Source organism: Sarcophilus harrisii, chromosome 5 (genome assembly GCF_902635505.1).
Source record: "Sarcophilus harrisii chromosome 5, mSarHar1.11, whole genome shotgun sequence".
Taxonomy (NCBI): Eukaryota; Metazoa; Chordata; class Mammalia; order Dasyuromorphia; family Dasyuridae; genus Sarcophilus; species Sarcophilus harrisii.
The window spans coordinates 18,727,983-18,750,426 of record NC_045430.1 but is presented as its reverse complement, the minus strand read 5'-3'; the positions used below and the strand labels follow the sequence as shown (position 1 = coordinate 18,750,426).

Genomic DNA, 22,444 nt, shown 5'->3' with positions numbered 1-22,444 from the left:
GTTGACCTTCTAATTCTCTCTCTCTCCAATCTGGAAAGGATCCAGAGAAAACAGCAGAATAAGGAAAGGACCAGAAAATAGAGGCATGATTCAATTCGTGCAATCCAGTAAATCTTTATTGAACACGTTGGACATTTAGTTCAACAGATGAGGAAACTGAGGCTCGAAGGGATTAAGTGATTTGTCCTAGATCATGAAGATAGCTAGGGCAGTGTTTCATAGTATAGTGATTTATTTGGTTTTTGTTTTGTTTTGTTTTGCGAGCCCAATTGGAGATTCTTCCATTCACAGCTAGAAAGGGCGTTAGAATCCAATTTTCTCGTTTACAGATTAAGAAACCAAAGCATGAAGAAATAGAGTGACTTTCCGGGAGTCACACAGCTAATAAGAGTTTTGGAGTAGAATTTGAACTCGGGTCTTCCTGAGTCTAAATTTAGTGCTTTAGTTACTAGGCCCTAGTGGCAGGAGAAACTTTCTATATTATTGCCCAGAGTCATGCAGCTAATGAGAGTCTTGAAGTAGAATTTGAACTCAGGTCTTCCTGAGTCTAAATTCAGTACTTTAGTTACTAGGTCCCAGTGGCAAGAGAAACTTCCTATATTTGAGTTCCAACTTTCTGGCTTTACTAACTGCATGACTTTGGACAAGTCACTTAATAACCTTTCTGTGCCTCAGTTTCTTCATCTGTAAAAATAGGGAAATGTTTGCTAGGAAGAGTAGATGGGCTAGGCACACAACAAGGGACAAAGAATGACAGGTTGGCATCCTCACAATGTCAGGAGAGAAGAAGATCATCATCATCATCATCATCAAAATTTTAATCATCACAATAATCTGGAAAGTTATGTGCTGTTCTTATCCCCATATCCCAGGTGAAGAAAGGAAGGCAGATGGGAATTAGTGATTTATCCAGGTTCACACAGCTTTGTGTCAAGCTTATGGGATGGTGTGAACAAAAGTCACCCACGAGCAGCCGGCACAGATGGGTTAAAATCTATATCCTTGGAACAAATTTCCACTCTGAGGGATATCATGGTCACTAGGGAAGGTGGTAGGCTTAAGAGAAGGAGCTTGGGAATTCACCAATCCAATCACCTCATTTTACGGATGAAAAACTGGGGTGCAGGAACTTGAAATGATTTGCTCCAAATCGCCCAGAAGATAAATCCCCCAATCAGCATTCGAGCCATATCCTTCTATCCTTGTTGTTCCCCCTGCTGCATGTTGCTTATCTTGGCTGCCTTTATGAGGGTTTCATGAAGACAGTAGAGAAATGGGAGTTATTCTCCTTCTCAGACCTCCTCCAACTTCCAGTCACCACCGTGGCTTTCAGAACAAAATAGGAGAGACATGGAGCACCACCTTCACAGGAAACTAGACAGAGGAGGTGAGAAAGGGGGATGTCTTTTCTCCATTTGGTCCCCATGCTTGGAATGCTCCCCCTCTTCACCTCCATCCCTTGGAAGCCTCAGTTTCATTGGAGTCTTGGTTCTGGTTCCAGTTCCCAGTTACTTCCAACCTATCTTGTATTGCTTTTGTAAAGAATAGGGTTGGAGGAGCAGCTGGGTGGTAAAGTGGATAGAGCACTAGCCCTGAAGTCAGGAGGATCTGAGTTCAAATCTGGCCTCAGATTTGACACTTCCTAGCTGTGTGACCCTGGACAAGTGACAACCCCAAGTGACCCAGCCAAAAAAAAAAAATTGGGATAGAGATTGGACCTAAGAATTCAGTGGGAAGGAACTCTGATGAGGAGATTTCCTGCCCAAGGCAGATTTGCCCCTTCTCTGCAACTCCTGTTCATAGAACATTCCCTGGGTTACTGAGGTTAAGTGATTTGCCCAGTCAGAACAACCTACTGTGTCTGAGGCACGGTGACATAGGGGAGAGTGTCGGACTTGAGTTTAGTGAGGCTAAAAAAAAGCTCACCTCAGATGGAATGAGCTATGTAACCATGACCTCTCAGCCTCAGTTTCCTTATCTGTAAAATGCAAAAGTTAGATTCCATCACCTCCAAGGTCCTTCTAAACTCCAAAGTTATGTTCCTATAATCAACCCAGATCTTCCTTCTTCAAGCCCAGATGTATATTCGCTCCACTATGAGACCTCTCATTTTGCATCCAGTTCACATATATTTAGGCATTTATCTGTTGTCTTCCCCATTAGAATGTAAGCTCTTTGAGGGGAGGAGGGTCTGATTCCATTTTTCCTTTACACAATTAGTACTTGGCACAGAGCATGGTACATAATAGGTGCTTAATAAATGTTTATTGATTAATTAGTTGGTTGTTTGTATGATAGACAGCCTTCCTAGGTTCTGCAGCTGAAAAACTCTTCTCACTTTCCTACCCTACCTGCTCCTCCCTCTGTCTCCTCAGAGAAAAGGGAAAAGAAATAAAAAGAAAAATTGTTTCTTTGTATGCCCATGGATGGGTTTTTTCTCCCAAAAAAAAGGAACTCAGCAAAGGATTTAATGAACTCGAAGGTTCATTGAGGTAGAAGTGACAGAAATAATAAAGTGACATCAAAAGAAGAGATAGCTTCTGGTTCCACAGAAGAGCAGGGAGGATGCTGAAAACTGGGGGGGCCAAGATTCCATATCCAGGGATTCAGTTTCTGCCTTGGCAGAGGGGAACCCTGCATGCATTGTGTGGTTTTTCTCTTCTCCTGGAATCATCAGACACGGGTTGTGTAATCCAAGCAGTGCAGGGGGGTTTGTAGACCAATACCGGACATGAAAGGCAGCTGCTGAGAGGGAGGGACTGAGGGTTTGGGATGTGAGATTGAGGGGGCAGGGAAAGAGTGACCTCTGAAAGTGTGTGTGTGTGTATGTGTGTGTGTGTGTGTGTGTGTGAGAGAGAGAGAGAGAGAGAGAGAGAGAGAGAGAGAGAGAGAGAGAAAGAAGAGATAGGAAAGAGAAAGAGGAGACAGAAAAACAGAGAGAGGAGAAGTAGAGACAGAGAGAAGAGACAGACACACAGAGAGGGAGGGAGAGAGAAAAGAAGAAGGAGGAAGGGAAAGCAAGAGAGAAAGACAGACAGGACAAAGAGAGTTAGAGAGATGAAAAAGAAAAAAGAGAGTAGACAGAAAGAGAGGAAATAGAGAGAGAAACAGACAGGGAGAGGAAACAGAGACAGAGAGAGGAGAAAGAGAGAGAGAGAGAGAGAAGAGACAGACAGAAGGGGAAGGGGAAAGAGAGAGAAGGAGGAAAAGGGGAAAGCAAGAGAGAAAGACAGGAGAAAGAGAGATAGAGAGAAGAGACAGAAAACAGAAAAAAGAGAGAAGACAGAGAGGAGATACAGAGAGAAACAGACAAAGGAAACAGAGAAAGAAAGAGACAGAGAGAGGAGACAGAGACAGAGAAACAGAGACAGACAGAAAGAGAAAGGGGGAGGGAGGGAAAGAAGGAGAGAGAGAGAGAGAGAGAGAGAGAGAGAGAGAGAGAGAGAGAGAGAAGAGGGAGGGAGGGAAAGCAAGACAGAAAGACAGAGACAGAAAAACAGAAAAAGAGAGACAGAGAGAAACACACAGAGAGTCAGAAAGAGTTGAAAGAGACAGAAAGACAGAGAGTAGACAGAGACAGACAGAGAAAGGAGAAGGGAAGGAAAGAGGAAGAGAGAGAGAGAAGGAGAGAGGGAAAGCAAGAAAGACAGACAGACAGAGACAGAAAAACAGTGAGAGAAGAGAGAGGAGAAAGAGAAACAGAGAGAGAGAATGACAGAGGGGGAGAGGTTTCTAAGAGGAAAGTCTCCATCCTGGGGGTTGGGTAGCAATGAAAGAGGTCAGCTTAAAGAAAGGCAAGACTTAGAGACTAAACTGCATCTTCTCCCCTCCCCTCCCCGCCAAGGCAGATCATATGTTCCATTAGTTAAGTGACAAAACTTGCAGGTGACTGTGGTTCTCTATCCTCACCTCCGGGTGCTCTGCAGAGGTGCCAGGATGGTCTCAGGACATGAAGTAAAGCTTAGCTCGTGTGTGTGTGTGTGTCTGTGTCTGTGTATGTTTGTGTACAAAGTAAACTAAGCTGGGAAGCCTAAAGCATGTTGGAACAAGAGCCAAGCCCATCATTACCCAGAGTGAGGACTTGAGGGCAGTTATGGGTCTTGCTGACCTGAACCAGGCAGATTCAATATGGTTCCCAATCAATAGGCATTTACTGTGCGCACACGCTATCTTGGGGAGAGGTGATAACTCCGCTCCGTGGTAATCTCCGTCTGTCCTGGCTGCGCTATCTCCGCTGTACTCTTTGCTATTAAAGGCAGCCAGGTGTGGTGGGCCAAGGGACCGGGAGCAGTCAGTCTGGCCATGATACGGAATGGAGGAGAATTTAATGTGAATGAGGTAGAAATTGAGCTGAGCCTCAGAAAGGCAGGAGAGATAGAGAAGGAGGAGCAGGAGCAGGGATGATCACAGAATCCTTGGGGGCACTGAGCGGGAAACCAACCCAACTGGAATAAGAGGTCAAGGTTTTCCTGCGAGATAGGGTCGGGTAGGCAAGGACTTTAAAAGGAAGGCTTGTCTCGAGACCCTGGAAAATCAGGACTAGGGACAAGAAAAGATCCATGGAATTTGAGAATTCTGGCAGGTTTGTAGAGGGAATTAATGATCATTATTAATATAATAGAATGACATTAGAATGTCATTAATATGATATTATAATTACTAATATAATTGTGATATAATCAATTATATAATATGACAAATAATATATAGTTAATTGATTATATCACAATTATATTAATAAATAATAACAGTAACAGCTAGCATTTATATAACTTTAAGGTTTGCAAAGGACTTTCCATATGTTAACTCATTTGATCCTTGCAGTAGTCTTGGGAGGTAGGTACTGTTATTATCCCCATTTTACAGAAGAGGATACTGAGATTGAACCAAGTCAAGTGATTTGCCCAGAGACACACAGCTAGTAAGAGCCTAAGGAGGTCTGGATTTGAATTCAGGTTTTCTGAACTCCACCTGCTCTCTCCACAATATCAGATAAAGAAGTGTAACAGAAGCTCCTTGAGGACAGGTGCTGTCCTGTGCCAGTCTTGCATCAGAGAGACAGACAGACAGACAGACAGAGAGACAGAGAAAGAGAGAGAGAGAGAGAGAGAGAGAGAGAGAGAGAGAGAAGATAGGTGCACCTCGCACATAGGAGGATATTAATATATTGCTATAGAATAATATAATTGCTTGGTATAGTCCAGTAGCATGGAACCGAACTTGAAGATGTTCTGAATTCCTAGAACCCAGACTCAGACATACCCAGGAATTGGTCACTCGGCCTCTCCTCATCCTTAGCAAGTTTGTCTGGCCTCTGAACCCAAGTTTGCCTCTCAGGAACTAGCCTCCACCCAACAATCCTAGTCCCTCTCTCTGGATTGGGTTAAATGGCCTTCTTCTGTTAGACCTGAGATCAAATCCCACTCTGGGGTTCTTGGACCTCAGGTCCTTCATCTGTAAAAGGAAGGGCTTGATCTAAATGGTGGCCATGGTGGCCAAGGGTCTTCCCCTTCCCCAAGCACAGCAGGACCCATGGGCTTCCCCCTTCCTGGTCTTCTACTTGCCTTCCCAGTCCTCCCTGCTGTCATTAGGGACTTGGTCTCCGAAGGAGCTGAGTCAGTGTACAGCGTTGTAAGACTTTGATGGCTTCCATTTACCTTCCTCCTTGCCCTCCCGCTCATATCATGGAACCTTAAGATAAGAGCTAGCTGGAGGCTGAAAGAAAATGAGACCTGCAGTCACAACCTCCCTCCCTCCCGTTCCTGGGGGGTTGGGGATATCCCCCATCTGAACTAGCACCAACCATGATGGATCCCATCAGCAAAGTCACCTTTTGTTCCTGCCTTGAGAAAATTAGAAAGGAAAGGGAAAAAAGGCATGAAAGGAAAGATAAAAGGCAGAATGAGACTGGCTGGCACTTTGTTTTATAATGGGAATGTCTGCTGGGGTTGGGCATGCTCTGGCCTTACAACGCTGGCTTTTGAAGGGATGCATTAGCTATTTAGCATGGCGGGCTAGGCTTCGGAGACCCAGGATTTAGCAGCCTGAGTACGCCAGGGAGTAAAGGGGAGCAGGACCTCAACAGCCCAACCACCCCCAATACAGAGTACTGGTCCCCAGCATGAGACCTTTGGTCATGACCTAGATGGCTCATCCATTGGAGGAAACTCCCATCACACATGGTACAGTGGGAAAGGCATGGGATTTGAAGTTGGAAAGGCTAGGTTTGAATCCTACTTCTTCCCTTTGCTCTCTTTGCAAGTCCTAAAATCTCTTAACTTTTCTGTGCCTCAGTTTCCTCATCTGTAAAATAGAGGCATTGGATTAGAAGGTTCCCTACAGCTCTAATATCTTTGATTCTATTGATTAAGATTGGTGACTAGTCCAAGATTAATTTAGACTAAGTCAGCCAGACTAATGGGCCAAAGTCTAATTTAGGATTTTCCAGGGCTTTGAGAAGTCAAGTCATATGTGGAGGGTCACAGCCAGTTATGACAGAGACAAGATTTGGGCCCAGACCATTGTACCCTGAGGCTTTCTCTCTAACCACTAAACCACATTGTCTTCTTGTCCCATGGCCATGACACATAAACGCTGTTCTCACCTGTTCTCCCCCAAAATCCCATACGATTGATTTTTACTAACGATGTGACTTCAGGCAAGGCCTTGCATATAAATTGAGGGGGATGGACCCAAATGGACCTCAGAGGCCCTGGAGTCCAATATTCTCATGTTACAGAGGAGGATGCTCAGGGAGGCAATGGGATTCAGGATCATGAATCATAGAACTCTAGCTAAACATCGGAGCTCATTTTGTCTGATACTTCCATTTAGAGGTGACCCATCCAAGGTCACAAAGGGGGTATGTGGTAGTGTTGGATTGGAATCTAGATCTTCCCATTTTAAATCCAAAGAGCTGTCCATGGTATCATAGCTACATAGATAGTTAGATAGCTCCCTGGCTAGATAGATGGATAGATAGGCAAGTAGATAGATAGATAGATAGATAGATAGATAGATAGATGGATGGATGGATATGGACAGACAGATGAATTAGATAAACAGATGAAAGGTTGAATGGATGAATAGATGGAGAAATGGATTAGATAAAAAATATAGTTAGGTAGATAGATGGATAGATAAATGCATGGATAGAAGGATTAGATAGATAGATGGATGGATAGATGGGATGGATGGATTAAGTAGACTGATGGTTAGATGGGATGAATGAATTAGATAGGATGGATGGATACGTGGGATGAATAAATAGATGGGTGGATTAGATAGACAGACAGATGGGATAGATGGGATGAATGGATTAGATAGACAAATGAATGTATAGATGGGATTGATGAATGGATAGATGGGTAGATAGACACAGACAGATAGATAGATAGGTAGTCATATAGACACATATAGACAGACATTCAGATAGATAGATGGATGAATGGATGGATGAATAGATAGATAGGTAGACAGATAGACACAGACTGACAGACAGACAGATAGGCGGATTAATAGATGGATGGATAGAAGGACAGACAAATATATATATATATGTATAAATATGTGTGTGGGTGTATATATATATATATATATATATATATGTATACATACATGTGTGTGTCATAGAGATGATGTCAGATGTTTTATCACCCATGAATTATCCCAGCAAGCTGATGGCTCTAGCTTAGCAAGCTCACCCGACTAGGAGAAAGCAGGGAGATGGGCCCTGGGAAGGAATCAGAGCAAGGTAAAGAAAAACTGATGGGAATCAGTGGAGAAAGAGGAAACCTATTTGGCAGGGACGGAGGGAAGGAGCCCTAAGGCCAGAGGCAAGCTGCCTGTGTTTCCAGAGAAAGGTAGAAGGGAAGCAACCAGAGAACCAGTGAAGAGGCAGGAGGAGGGAGGGGAAGGAGTGGGCTCTGTCAGAGCAACACAAGGAGAAAGATATTTTCAGAATCAGCGGTCTTCCTGATAGACCGCATCTGTATTCTGCTCCTGTGTCTGAGACCCACGGGGCCCCAGGAAATGGAGCTCCAGGCCACGGGGGAATTGGAGGCTGAGAAGCGATCCGCCCGGCCCTCACGGCCCCTGGGATGTGCCCGGACTTAGAAATGCCAGTGCTCACGGCCCGCCTCCCCCTCCTGTCCCTTCCAGGCCCTTCCTCGTGCTGCCCCCTCTGATGGAATGGATCCGAGTGGCCGTGGCTCACGCTAGTCACCGACGCAGCTTCTCCATGGACAGTGACGACGTCCGCCAGGCCGCCAGACTCCTGTTGCCGGGCGTGGACTGTGAACCCCGACAGCTCAAGTAAGTCCTTGGCAGTGGGAGGGGATGGGAAGGGAGAGGGCGAGGAGGAGAGAAGGACCAATAATGGCATCCACAAGCCGGCAGCCTCTACCTGTTCCTTCCTCGGGAAAGCTGGGCACTGAAAAGCAAAGCCCACTCAGACGCCGCTTGGAGCTGGCGGTTCCACTGCCTGACTGAGCCCGAGCCCGGCCCCCCATTAACACATGTCCAGCAGGCAGCAATCTTTCTCAAAAGCCAACCCTTGGGTCCTGTGTTGGGGGGGGCAGATTATTAATGACGAAGGGCACTTGAAACAGGGAATCGTTTTCTCTGCATTCACTACCCAGTCCTGGGAGACAGTTTATAGGCATTCAAATATTTTTCATCACTCCAACTGCCCGTGAGGATATCTTGGACAATAGAAACACACGATCCAGAAAAAAGGCTCTTTGGTCCCCGAAATAAAATACTAAAGGGGAAGAATATTTATTATGTCTATTTGGGCTGATGTCAGTTTGGCTTTGTCCTCTATTTTTTTCTCTGTTATCTCCGTCTGTCTGTCTGTCCCTCTGTCCCTCTGTCGGTCTGTCTCTGTACTCCCTTCTTAAAACTGTCTAACAAGGCCCCTAGAGAAAAAAATGCTCAGTCTGTAGCTGAATGTGCTAGAACCAGCTTTCTAGAATGTACATGATGGGGGGACACATGCCCCAGGGCATCTCGGGATCGGCTCAAAGTTTGTTCCTGAGGGCACCAGCCAAGGCTCTTAGGCTTTGACAATAGCAATCTGTCAACGGGGAAATTATTCATAGACTCAACTTGCTGGCCGCTGTCCTTTGGGTCTGCTGCAGACTCCCTGGCATGCGAATGAGGGCTCATTTCTCCTCAGGTGACAGATGCTTGGTCTCCGAGCACAATGCTCTGAAAGCCAAGCTTGGCAGGAGCCATTTCTCACCTTAATGCAAAGGAGGGGGAAGGAGGTAGTGGAAAGAAGCTGGATTTAGAGCCTTGGGACCTGGATTCAAATCCTAATCCAGGGGGACTCTCCTTAATCTCTCTGGGACTCAGTTTCTTCACTTGTAAAAGGAGCCTGTGAGGTCCAGCTCCACATGTAGGAGTCTGTGGTCCAAGTGTGTTCCAAGTTTGACAATTTAAGGACTTTTTTCCCATAACAATTTTGAGATAGGCAGAATAAATATTTAATAGGTAAGAAAATAATTTGCAGAACTGTTATTAAATTTCAGCATGTGCTATGAGATCCATACTGTGATCATTCCCATTTTCCAGATGAGAAAACTGAGCCTCAGAGAGTAAGTAGTTTGCCCAGGGGATCTCTGTATCTCTGACTCATTCTAACTAAAATTCTAAAATTCAAAAATTCATTCTAATTAGCTCTAAATGTTTAAAAAAAAAAAAAAGTTTTCCTCATTAGGGAGAACTAGACTTCTGCCTTCCAAGGATGACTTGGCTGACTTTCAGGTCAGGGTTATATGGCTAACAAATGTCAGAGGTAGGTTTCATTTGATTTGATTTTGCTGGGGCAATTGGGGTTAAGTGACTTGCCCAGGGTCACACAGCCAGGAAATGTTGTGTCTGAGACCAGATTTGAACTCAGGTCCTCCTGACTTCAGGGCCGGTGCTCTATCCACTGCACCATCTCTCTGCTCCTCAGAGGTAAATTTTTGAGCTGAATTATGATCATCATTAGCATTCCTAAAGCATTTTAAAAATCTTCAATGCTTTTTCTATTTCTCATTTGATTCCCTACTACAGCCCAGGGAGGTAGAAGCTGTGCTATTACTATCCCCATTTTGTAGATGAGAAAAAGGAGGTACAGAGATGTGAGGCTCCTCCCTGAGATCATACAGACAATAAATGTCAGAGGCTGGATTTGAACCCGAGACTTCTGGCTCTAAATCCATTGTTCTTTCCACCATACTAAGCAGGAGTCACCAAGGCTGTGCACCAGACGGTTATCACCCTGTCCCCCTTAAGTTCTGAGCCCAGAGCGAAGGTGTCCTCCTTGGAGAAAGGGTCCTCAGACTGCCCCTTGAAAGGTCAACCAGTCAGAGCACGTGGCTCTCCCCTACACCCACCCTACCCAGAGACTTGTGGGAATGGCAACTTCTCACTGCAGAAAATGGGAGGGGGAAGACAGAGCCTGTGCCCAGAGAAGTCTCGTTCTCCTTTCTGGGCCACATTTTTCTGCAGAATTGGGGGTGGGAAGGTGTCTAGATTACTATCCCCAGAACCTTATTATTCCTCTTCATTCCCTAGCTGCTGCCTTTTTCTCTCACCTATCCGATTCCATCTTCCCAGCCCCATACCCAGAATGCTCTCCTCCATTCCCCCCACTTCCTAAAATCCCCGGCTTTCTTCTGACCTAGAATTAAATGTCCTCCACAACTCGAGTCTTTCCTGATCTCCTGCCCTTGGTACTAAGGACCCCTCCAAAAAATACTTTCCCTTAAGAGCATTAGAGATTCTGTGAACATTAGGAACTCTGGGTAAGGACATTCGGGCTACTGGGTCAGGCTGACATCTTCTCTGAACCATGGAGATGCGATAAGAACCAAGATGTCCAACTCGGATATGAATGGGGACTGCTAATATGCACACAAGGTTCCTTTAGGGACACATATTGAATAAGTTTTAAAATGTAATGTTTATACATATATTTGCACATATATATTTACACACATATATATTTACACACATATGTTTACACTCATATATTTACACGCATATGTATTTACACATATATATTTACATGCATTTATATTTACACACATATTTGCACACATATGTTTACATGCATATATATTTACACACACATGTATTTACACACATATATTTACACATATATATGTACACACATATATTTACATGCATAGATATTTACACACATATATTTACACACATATATTTGCACACATATGTTTACACGCATATATATTTACACACATATGTATTTACACACATAGATATTTACACACATATATTTACACATAGATATTTACATGCATAGATATTTACACACATATATATGTACACACATGTATTTACACACATATATATTTACATGCATAGATATTTACACACATATATGTACACACATATGTATTTACACACATATATATTTACATGCATAGATATTTACACACATATATTTACACACATATATATTTACACGCATAGATATTTACACACATATATATTTACACACATATATATTTACACACATATATTAATATATATATATATATATCTTTTTATATCTTTTTTATATTTTATATATCTTTTTATTTACCTTGTTAAACATTTCCCAATTACATTTTAGACTGGTTTGGCTGCAGGAGTATGGGAGGTACTGTTGTAAGCCACATGTCCCTTGTCTGAACATTAAATGAGACTTGCCCATAGTCATACAGCCCAAGAGGCAGAATTTGAACTCAGCCCTTCCTCTCTCCATCCTGCACTGAGTCATGGTGTCTACTTTGTGTCTATTTTGTATTTAATCATCAGAACCATTATACATATTGTATTTCTCCGATAGAATGTAAACTTCTTGAAGGCAAGATTATTTTTGTTTCAAAGAGCAGCTCGGTGGTGCCATAGTGCAGAGAGCACTAGGGTTGAAGACCTGAGTTCCAATGTGCTCTCAGATATGTCCTAGCTGTGTGACCCTGGGCAGGTCATTTTACCTTATTTGCCTCAGTTTCCTCATCTGTCAAATAAGCGAGAGAAGGAAATGGCAAACCACTCCAGCATCCTCGCAAGACAACCCCAAAAAGTCATGAAGATCTGGGCATGATTGAGAATGATGCAACAAAATTGACAGCCAGCTAATCAATAAACATTTTAAAACACCTACCCATGCTAGTCATTACGCTAAGCTCTGGGGATGCAAGAAAGGCAAAAGATTGTCTCTGCAATTAATTGAGGAGCCCACAATCTAATTAATGGGGCAGACAGCATTGGCAGCTCGGGGGCTCCATAGTGGATAGAGCACTGAACCTGAATTCTCATTAGATTCAAACTCCTGCTAGCTGTGTAGTTCGGGCCAAGTCATTTAACCTCTATCTGCCTAAGTTTCCTTATCTTAAAAATGGGTATAATAATAGCACCTATCTTCCAGGGTTGTGGGGATCAAATAAGATCATATGGGCAGCTAGGTGGTGCAGTCAGGAGGACCTGAGTTCAAATCTGGTCTCAGACACTTAACACTTCCTGGCTGTGTGATCCTGGGCAAGTCACTTAACCTCAATTACCTCAGGAAAAAAAAATTTTTAAAAAAAAATATTTGTGAAAACTAATAGAGCTCTAAAAATGTTAACCATTATTATCCTTGGTACCTAGTACAGCACCTGGAGCTAGGAGATCCTTAATAAGTACAGATACTTAATAAATTTTTATTGTATAAATGAATGAATGAACAAATTTTCCTTGGTTTGTGTGTATGTCTGTAGGTGTACATGCAGACATACATACACACTGGAGTGGTTTGCCATTTCCTTCTCCGGCTCATTTTACATATGGGGAAACTGAGGCATACAGGGTTAAGTGACTCGCCTAGGGTCACAGATAGTAAGTATCTAACATTAAATTTGAACTCAGGATGAGGAATCTTCTTGACTCCAAGCCTGGCATTCTATGCACCTAGCTGACCCTTAGATCCAGAAGATATGGATTTAAATCCCACCTCTGCTACATACTACCTGTGTGATGTTGGGCAAGTTCATCTGCAGAATGAGGAGCCTTATAGCTCTAATTTCATGAATTTTTTTTTTTTTTCTGAGGAGGTGATTAGGGTTAAGTGACTTGCCCAAGGTCACACAGCCAAGACGTGTTAAGTGTCTGAGGCTGGATTTAAACTCAAGTTCTCCTGACTTCAGAGCTGGTCCTCTGTCCACTGCACCACCCAGCTGCCCCTCTAATGGGCAGGTGCTGCCCGGCTGGGCACTTCATCTAGCTGCTAAGTTCTTTGCAAGGTATGGCATCTTTGTGAGACAAATAAGTCCTCTGGACTTCCTCTTCATTGGGCAGAGGCATTTTTTACAAATCCGACTCTGCTGAGTGATGTCATGCTCTCTTTAGCTAAAGTGTTACAATGCCCCATTCAAAGACCCCTAGCCCTCGATCTGCAGAAACTTCTCCTCTTTGACTTTGGATTACAGGTTTGTCATCTTCAGGCAGGAAATGTGAGAAGTCGACTCTCCTTTTTTAATTTTTTTAAATTTATTTTTATTGAAGTTTTAAAATTTATTTTATTTTTTTTCCTTTGGCAATTGGGGTTAAGTGACTTGCCCAGGATCACACAGCTAGAAAGTGTCAAGTGTCAGAGACCAGATTTGAACTCAGGTCTTTCTGACTTCAGGGCTGCTGCTCTATCCACTGTGCCACCTAACTGCCCCAAGTATTTTTTTTTAATTTTCAAAACATATGCAAGGATAATTTCTCAACATTGAAAAAACTTATGTTCCAATTTTGTGCCTCTTGCCTTTCCCTCCCCTAGATGGCATGTAATCCAATATATGTTAAACATGGCAAAAAATATATATCTATATCTATATCTATATCTATATCTATATCTATCTATCTATCTATATATATATATATATATATATATACAGAGAGAGAGAGAGAGAGAGAGAGAGAGAGAGAGAGAGAGAGAGAGAGAGAGAGATGAGACTCTCCTTCATGAGCAGCTTTCTTGATAGAGCAAGTCCCCCTAAGGAAAGCCTTCACCTTTGTCTATGGGAATCATTTTTGACTCAGCCAGGTACATTTCCCAGACTCCTACTGGAGTCTTATGAAGAATCTAGAAACCAAAGTATGAATCCAATATGGGCCGTGCAGGTGAGTCCATTCTCTCACTGGTCTTTCCACGGCCCAACCCAAACCCGAACCTTAAATGCAACTGAGCTCTTCACACCCCAGCCTCTTTCGAAAGTTTCCTTCATAACTTTGACATTTAAAGTCTGGTTTCTGCTCCCTTCAGTTTTGCTAAACCTCAGCTGGACAGACAGATCAATTTGCAGGAGCCTCAGTTTTCTCATCTGTAAAATGAAGACCTTGAACTTCAATCTAGGATTCAACACCTTCGAATTCTACTCGGTAAAATGAGGGGGTTGTACTTAGAGAGTCCCTCAGGACCCTTAATAGCTCTCAAGACTCTGATCACTCACTGCCTTCTTTCTGGATAGATTTTTGATCTACAGGAAGAGAGTGGCCTGAAATTGGCCCCTAGCTCCCGCTGTGGTCCCCGTAAACGGAGTGTGGGCCGGCCCCGTCCATGGGCTGACCTCTTTCCTCTTTCAATAAATGGCTCTCACTGAGCATCTTCGCACCGTGGCACTCCAAGAAGGGGACTTTGAAACTGGTGTTTGACCCTGGAGAGCGGATGGCTTATGTAATTACCCACCAGCTGCCAACCCTGTCCCCGGGGGAGGGAGGCCACAAAGTGGAACACGGGCAGGAGCAAGTCAAGTGTTCTGAGGCACCGAACACTCGGTGGGGGCTGCTGGGGTGACCTTGGTCAGCCGCCTCCTCTCTGTTCTGCTTTTCTCAGCTTCAAGAAGACCTTGTGGAGAGGGTGTGAGCTTGTTCCCAAGGAGGATAATTGGTTGCAGCTGCAGAATCTCAGCTGATTAGGCAGTTTATTGATCTTTGATAAAAATATCAAAAACCTAAATCTGCTCGCTCAGAATCCCTTTTTTGGTGCTTTTTATTTGAAAGGAAACTGTGTCCTATGAAGCAGTAGGACACAGAAGAGGGAATGTTTATTTTGAAGGAGAGAAGATGGGGTGGGGGGGACAATGTCACTGATTATGCGGGCGGAGGACCCCAGTTCAAAATCTCCCTCTCGTGTGTTGTACATACCTAGCTGTTTGCATATTGTCTTCCCCATTAGAAGTTCCTTGAGAGGGGCAGCTAGGTGGTGCAGTGGTTAGAGCACCAGTCCTGAAGTCGGGAGGACCTGAGTTCAAATCTGGTCTCAGACACTTAACACATCTTGGCTGTGTGACCCTGGGCAAGTCACTTAACCCCAGTTGCCTCAGCCAAAAAAAAAAAGTTCCTTAAGAGAAAGGATTTTCTTTGAATCTTCAAGGCTTAGTATATTGGCTGGCTTATAATAAACATTAAATGAATGTTTCTAAACTCCTAAATGACCACTTACCTTCCTAGACCTCAGTTTCTTCATCTGAAAAATGAGGGAAGGGATAAATGGGATCTCTGAATGGGATAAATGGGATTCTCTGAAGTCCCTAAAAATCTCTCTGAGTTTCAGTTGGCTGGATGGGCTCTAAAGACCTTTTTATTCAATCATTTTCTATCATGTTCAACTCTTCTAGATCTCATTTGGAGTTTTCTTGGCAAAGATCCTAGAGTGGTTTGCCATTTCCTTCTTCAGCTCATTTGACAGATGAGGAAACTGAGACAAATGGGGTGAAGTGATTTGTCCAGGGTCACACAGCTAGGAAGTGTCTGAGGTCAGATTTGAACCCAGGAAGATGATTCTTCCTGATTCCAGTTAGAGCATTATGTGCACTATGTTGCCACCTAACCAACCATCTCTGGAAACTAAATCCCTGACCCCAGGATCCTCCTTTGGTTTCCTCAATCTATAAAAAGAGAAGAGATTAGGTTAACTTCCAGCTCTAAATCTGTATTCTCTGATTTATCTTCACTTTAATGAGCCCTGAAACTAAGTATCAGGAGAGAGTAGCCATGGTCCCCATCTCTATAACTGATTAGTTTGGTTACTTTTTTTTAGTCAATTAGTCAATAAGCAGTTATTGAGCACCTACTGGATACCAGGCATTGGGGGTAGAAAGAAAATAAGAGATCCTCCCTACCTCCCACGAAGCACAAAGTAGCAGCCCTAAGGTAAACAGTGCAGATGTTAATTTTAATAAGAAATCAAAATCCAGAAAAGCTATATTTGAACCCCAGCCTTCTTGGGGTCTGGGATGGGCATGAAACTAGGGCTGGGTTCAGATCTCAGCTCGGTCACTTAATAGCCTCTTTGAACCTCAATTTCTTCATCTGTGAAATGAAGGTGTCAGACTTGGATTAGTCCCTTTCAACTCAAAATCTGTGAGTTTTAAGGACCCAACGCTCTCTCCCCTATTTCCCTTCTCTGGATCTGCGTTTGACAATCTGCTCAATGAGACAGGATTTAATGATTCTGAAAGCCCTTTTCGGTCATGTTGTCCTTGAGGGGGGAGTGTTTAACCCTCTCACAGGACCTGAGTTTTCTCATCTGTAAAATGAGTAAGTCACCGGACTCAGTGATCTTTCGTGTCCTCTCCTGCTCTACATTTAGGACTTGATACAAGGTGCCAGGCTACAGATGGCAGACTCTGCCAGCCACTTCTCCAGTGACATTCGATTTCCAGTTAGTGCCAAGCAAAGCCAAGAATAGACACAGACCAAGTAACGCGCTACTTTAGCGGCATATCCTCAAAACTCATCCCCAGCCTCTACTTTCCCAAGAAGAGAAGGAAATTCATGGGCAGATTCTGGGAACAGGAAGAAGGTATAGCACAGTGCCTGGCACATAGTAGATGCTCAATAAATGATGATTGATTGATTAATTTGCTTGCTGATTGACCATGGGTCTAATGGACTTTACTCAACCATAATTATCAATCAAATATTCATTAAGAGCTTTTTGCCTGAATTTAATTGGATTCAATGGATCCTTATTAATCCCCTTCTGCTATATAAAGCACAGAAAGAGGTGTTAGAAGTACCAAGTAAAAACCTCCAACTGGCTTTGCCCTCTAGTAGTTTATATTCTAAAATCCACCATTTAAAGAGATTATTATAGAATCTATATATAATTGTGATATAACATAATTGGAAAAGAGAAAGAGTGTGATATTGGGGGCCACTCTCCCTCCGTTCTAACCATCATTCCCAACTTCCCCTACCCCAGAGGAAAATTGAACTCTGACCCTCGAACCACTCTGGACTCTGATAGACCAACAATGGCCGAACTTCCCAGGTCTCCAGCACTCTTCTGGCCATCTTCACACCATGCCGTACACCCTTTCACTTAATCTTCCATCTCCCCTTTCTATGTTCTCTTCTTCCATTAGAATGTAAACTCTTTGAGAGCAGATACTATCTTTTCTTTCTCACTTTTCTATCCCTTACATTTAATACAGTAAGCTGGGTAGCTTAGTGGATAGAACCCTAGGTCTGGAGTCAAGATCTGAGTTCAAATTCAGCTTCATGCACTTGTTAGCTGTGTGAACTGGACAAGTCACATACCCTTTGCCTTAATCTACTGGAAAAGAAAATGGCAAGTCACTTCAGTTTTTCTGCCAAGAAAATCCCACAGGTAGTACTGGTGTGCTCTGGTCCACAAACATCAGACATGAATGAAAGACAACAAACTCTATTTTTCTTTAATATAATGAATGCTGGAACCAGAATTTGAATCCAGGTCCTAGAAGACAGGTCGGTGGTTTTTTCCATTGAATCATATTCTTTCTTTTGTCCATAAGGTATCTCCTCTAAGTTTCATGAAGGCAGAGACGATGTCTTAGGTTCATCCTCTGCCCCAGTTCCATTGCAGGTATCCTCCACAGCAGAAGGATTTAATCAATCAATCGATAAACATTTATTTTTTTAAACAATAGCTTTTTATTTTCAAAATGCATGCAAAATAGTTTTCAATATTCACTCTTGAAAAACCTTCTGTTCCCAAATTTTTTTCCCTCCCTCCTCCCACCCCCTCCCCTAGACAACAAGTAATTCAATATAGGTTAAACATGTGCAAACCTTCTAAATGTATTTCTACAATTATCATGCCGCACAAGAAGAATCAGATCAAAAGGGAAAAAAAGAAGAAAGAAAAAAGCAAACAATAATAAAAAAGTGAAAATACTATGTTGTGATCCACATTCAGTCCCCATAGTCCTCCTTCTAAATGCAGATGGCTCTCTCCATCACAAGTCTATTGGAATTAGCTTGAATAATCTTTGTTGAAAAGAACCACATACTTGATAAACACTTATTAAACACCTACTGTATGCCAGACACTGTGCTAAACACCAGGGATACAAAAAGAAGCAAAAGATAGTCCCTATCTTCAAAGAGCTTGAAATCAAACAATGATACTAAAAGCAACAAATTTTAATGTGCAGTGCATTTTCCTCATATAAGGGAAGACCTTTACTTTTGATACATCTATGTATGAGAATCAGGGCAAAGAGAAAAGGAGAAAGGATATACAAGAGTGATTAATGCTTGAGAGACAAAAATACAACTACATTAGATTTGGGGTCAGGAAGAGTTGATTTCAAATATCCTACCTACTATTGATACTTATTACCACTGTGTGTCTGTATGTGAGTGAAAATGAGAGAGACAGAGAGACAGAGACAGAGCCAAAGACAAACAGACAGAAAGGAGAGAGTGACAGAAGGAGAGAGAGAGAGAGAAGCAGAGACACAGAAAGAAAGAGAGAGAGGGACAGAAAGAGAAAGAGAGAGACAATGAATAGAGAGGGAAATGGGAGAAGAGAGAGAGACAGGGAAAGAGAGAAAGAGAGAGAGACATAGAGAGAGAAAGACAGACGGAGAGAGAGAGAGAGACAAACAGACAGAAAGGAGAGAGACAGAAGGAGAGAGAGAGAGAAGCAGAGACAAACAGAAAGGGGGGGGGACAGAAAGAGAAAGAGAGAGACAATGAACAGAGAGGGAAATGGGAGAAGAGAGAAAGAGACACAGAGAGAAAGAGAGAGAGAGACAAAGACAGAGACAGAGAGTCAATTAAACCCCTTGGGCCTCAGTTTACTCACATGTAAAAGAGTTTGGTTCAGGGATCTGGCACCCAGAGAAGTTGTAATTTGCCTATAGTCACAGTGTGGGACTTGAAATCCACATCCTCCCACCTCCAAGCTGGCTTACTTTTACCCAAGGAGCAGACTTCATGACCTGGGAACACACTTCTACCTCTCCTTTCCCCTACTCCCAACATTAATCTAAGTCCCTTAATTCCATCAGTTAGTCATTCAACAAGGACTTCTAAAGTACCTACTACACGGCAGGCATCCTTCTCAGTGCTCTGGGTAGACAGTTGAGCCTTCAAGCCCTTGTCCTTATCTCTCCCCAGATCTGGATGCACCCTCAGTATCCGGTGGACAATCCAGCCCTTCCCCTTCACTTCAGAAGGTCAGCTCCTAAGGCTGAATATCCCTGGGCATATTTTTTGGCTGACTTTAAAGCTCTCTGGAGCACCACAAATAGAAAAGCAGCTCCCCTTCCCAGCCTGCCGCCTGTCCCCTTGAGTGTCCTTGTCCTGCAGATTTGGATAAAAACCTCAACATGCTGTGGGCAAACCAGTCTGGGCAACCTCCATAGAGATGCCGGGCCCTTCCCCTCTAACATCTATTAACTGGGTTCTGACAGCCCAGCAGTAGCCCGTCTCTCCTCCCACTCCCCTTCTTCCTCCATGTCCAGGATGCACGCACATTGGCACCTTCTGGATAACTTGGAAAGTTTCTTCCCTTCTGTGTTCCTCTGTCCTTCCCCAAGACACTTTGCTTAAAAGCTTCAGGGGGGCCAAGTGGCCGTGGAAGGGACGGAGATCCCAGGGCATCTTCAATCATATATTCGAAAAATATCACACCCTTTGCCTCCAGAGTGTGAAAAGCACATTGCAAGCACATTCTTGGCTTAAAACCATTCAACCGCCCTGTGTCTTCAGTGACATCTTGACCCACTTTCGAAGGAGGGCTCAGGGTCTGACACCAACAATTCCATTTCATTTAACAGCATTTACGGAGCGGCTGTTAGGTTGCCAGACTGGGTGTTGGGCATACAAAGGCACAACCAAAACTATCCCTTCCTTTGAGAAAAGTAGGAAACTTTACACTTAGGAAGATTACTTTGATAAGTCTGTGAAGAATGGAGTAGAGAGAGGAGAGATAGCAAGCAGGAAGATCAATTAGGATTACAAGGTTGTTGCAATAATCCATTTGTGAGTTGATGAGAGCCTGAAGTTGGTGAATAACCACGTGAGAAGAGAGAATGGGAGGATTCAGGAGATATTCCCATTTCTTGATAGAATCAATAAAGTTTGATCAGTAATCGGATCAGAGAGAAGGTAGAGTATAAGGAGATTGGAGAGCTAAGGATGATTCTGGAGGAATAAATTCTTTTTTTTTCTTTTTAAAGATTTTTTTTTTATTTTCAAAACATGCACAGATAATTTGATAATATAGACCCTTGCATAGCCTTGTGTTTCAGATTTTCTCCTCCTTCCCCCTAGATGGCAGGCAATCTGATATATGTTAAACATGTTTAAAATATATGATAAATCCAATCTGTGTAAACATATTTATACAATTCTCTTGCTGCACAAGGAAAATCAGATAAAAAAAGTAAATAAGTAAGAAAACAAAATGCAAGTGAACAACAACAAAAAGAGTGAGAATGTTATGTTGTGGTCCATACTTGGTTCCCACAGTCTCTCTCTGGGTGTAAATGGCTCTTTTCATCACAAGATCATTGGAACTGGCATCAGTCATCTCATTGTTGGAAAGAGTCATGTTTATCAGAATTGATCATCGTATAATCTGCTTGTTGCCATGTACAATGATCTCCTGGTTCTGCTCATTTCACTCAGCATCAGTTTGTGTAAGTCTCTCCCGGCCTCTCTGAAATCAGTGTATCTTCCCAAATATATTTTAACTGCTTAGCAGCTCCCCAATATCAGATACCTACTTGATCTCTTCTCAATATCAAGTCGACCAGTTAAGATCAATTCATTTTTTTATACTTTCCCCCACTTAATACTATTTTATTTTTCCGAGTACATGAAAAGATAGTTTTCATCATTCACTTTTATAAGATTTTGGATTCCAAATTTTCCCTCCCCAAAATACCAAGCCATCTAATAAAAGTGGTACATGTACAATCATGTTAATCATATCTCCACACTAGTCATGGTGTAAAAGAAGAATCAGAACAAGACAGGAAAACCACAAGAACAAAATGGAAATAACGTCCTTCGATCTGCATTTAGATTTTATAATTCTTTTTCTGGATGTGGATAACATCTTTCATCATGAGTCTTTTTGATTTATCTTGGATTATTTCATTGCTAAAAAAAGAGCTAAATCTGTCATAGTTGATTATCACACGATGTTGCTGTTACTGTATACAATGTTCTGCTTACTTGTCCAGCATCGGTCAGTACATGTAAGTCTTTCGAGGTTTTTCTGAAATCTGCCTTTTCACCATTTCTTATAGCATAATAGCATTTCATTACATTCTATCAATTAGTTTTTACAAAGGGATATTTATTGAGAAAGCACAGCAAGGACAAAAATATGAAAACATGGGGCAGCTAGGTGGCGCAGTGGACAGAGCACAGCTGATTTGCTGACAATAGCAAAATTTTAACTTGGAGCACAGGACAGAGAGAAATAATTGAGTGAGGGGACTGATCATTGAGAGCCCAGCTCTTAGTGCATGCACACTGTTCTCCCTTTGCTGCAATATTTACAGCAAATGGAAGGAAGGAAGGAAGGAAGGAAGGAAGGAAGGAAGGAAGGAAGGAAGGAAGGAAGGAAGGAAGGAAGGAAGGAAGGAAGGAAGGAAGGAAGGAAGGAAGGAAGGAAAGAAGGAAGGAAGGAAGGAAGGAAGGAAGGAAGGAAGGAAGGAAGAAAGAAAGGAAGGAAGAGAGAGAGAGAGAGAGAGAGAGAGAGAGAGAGAGAGAGAGGGAAGGAAGGAAGGAAGGAAGGAAGGAAGGAAGGAAGGAAGGAAGGAAGGAAGGAAGGAAGGAAGGAAGGAAGAAAGAAAAGAAAGAAAGAAAAAGAGAGAGAGGGAGGGAGGGAGGGAGGAAGGAAAGAAGGAAAAAGAAAGGAAGAAAGGAAAGAAGGAAACATACTCCCTGGAAATACTTACAAGAGAAGCAGAAACAGAGGAAGCTCCATGGATTCACAGCCATGTGGCAGTCAGGTGGAGAAAGTAGGCTTCTGATTGCTACCATCACTACCACTACTTCTCCCCCATCTCAAAGCCATAAAGTATATCTTCTTCACCAGGAAAAAAGAGAGTTTTTATCTGTTCAAATTTTTGAATGCACATTCAATTTTATTTCAGATGTCATTTTAAAGGTTTTTTATTTGTCA

The 22,444-nt window shown here is 42.8% G+C and overlaps 1 protein-coding gene across 1 annotated transcript in view; it reads left to right on the top strand.

Moving 5' to 3' along the window:
• Positions 1–22,444, top strand: part of BTBD11 (BTB domain containing 11) — a 322,211-nt gene that overhangs the window by 249,466 nt on the left and 50,301 nt on the right. Inside the window, 1 exon segment of the mRNA XM_031938943.1 lies at positions 8,161–8,313. Within this exon segment, the coding sequence (XP_031794803.1) occupies positions 8,161–8,313 (153 nt within the window).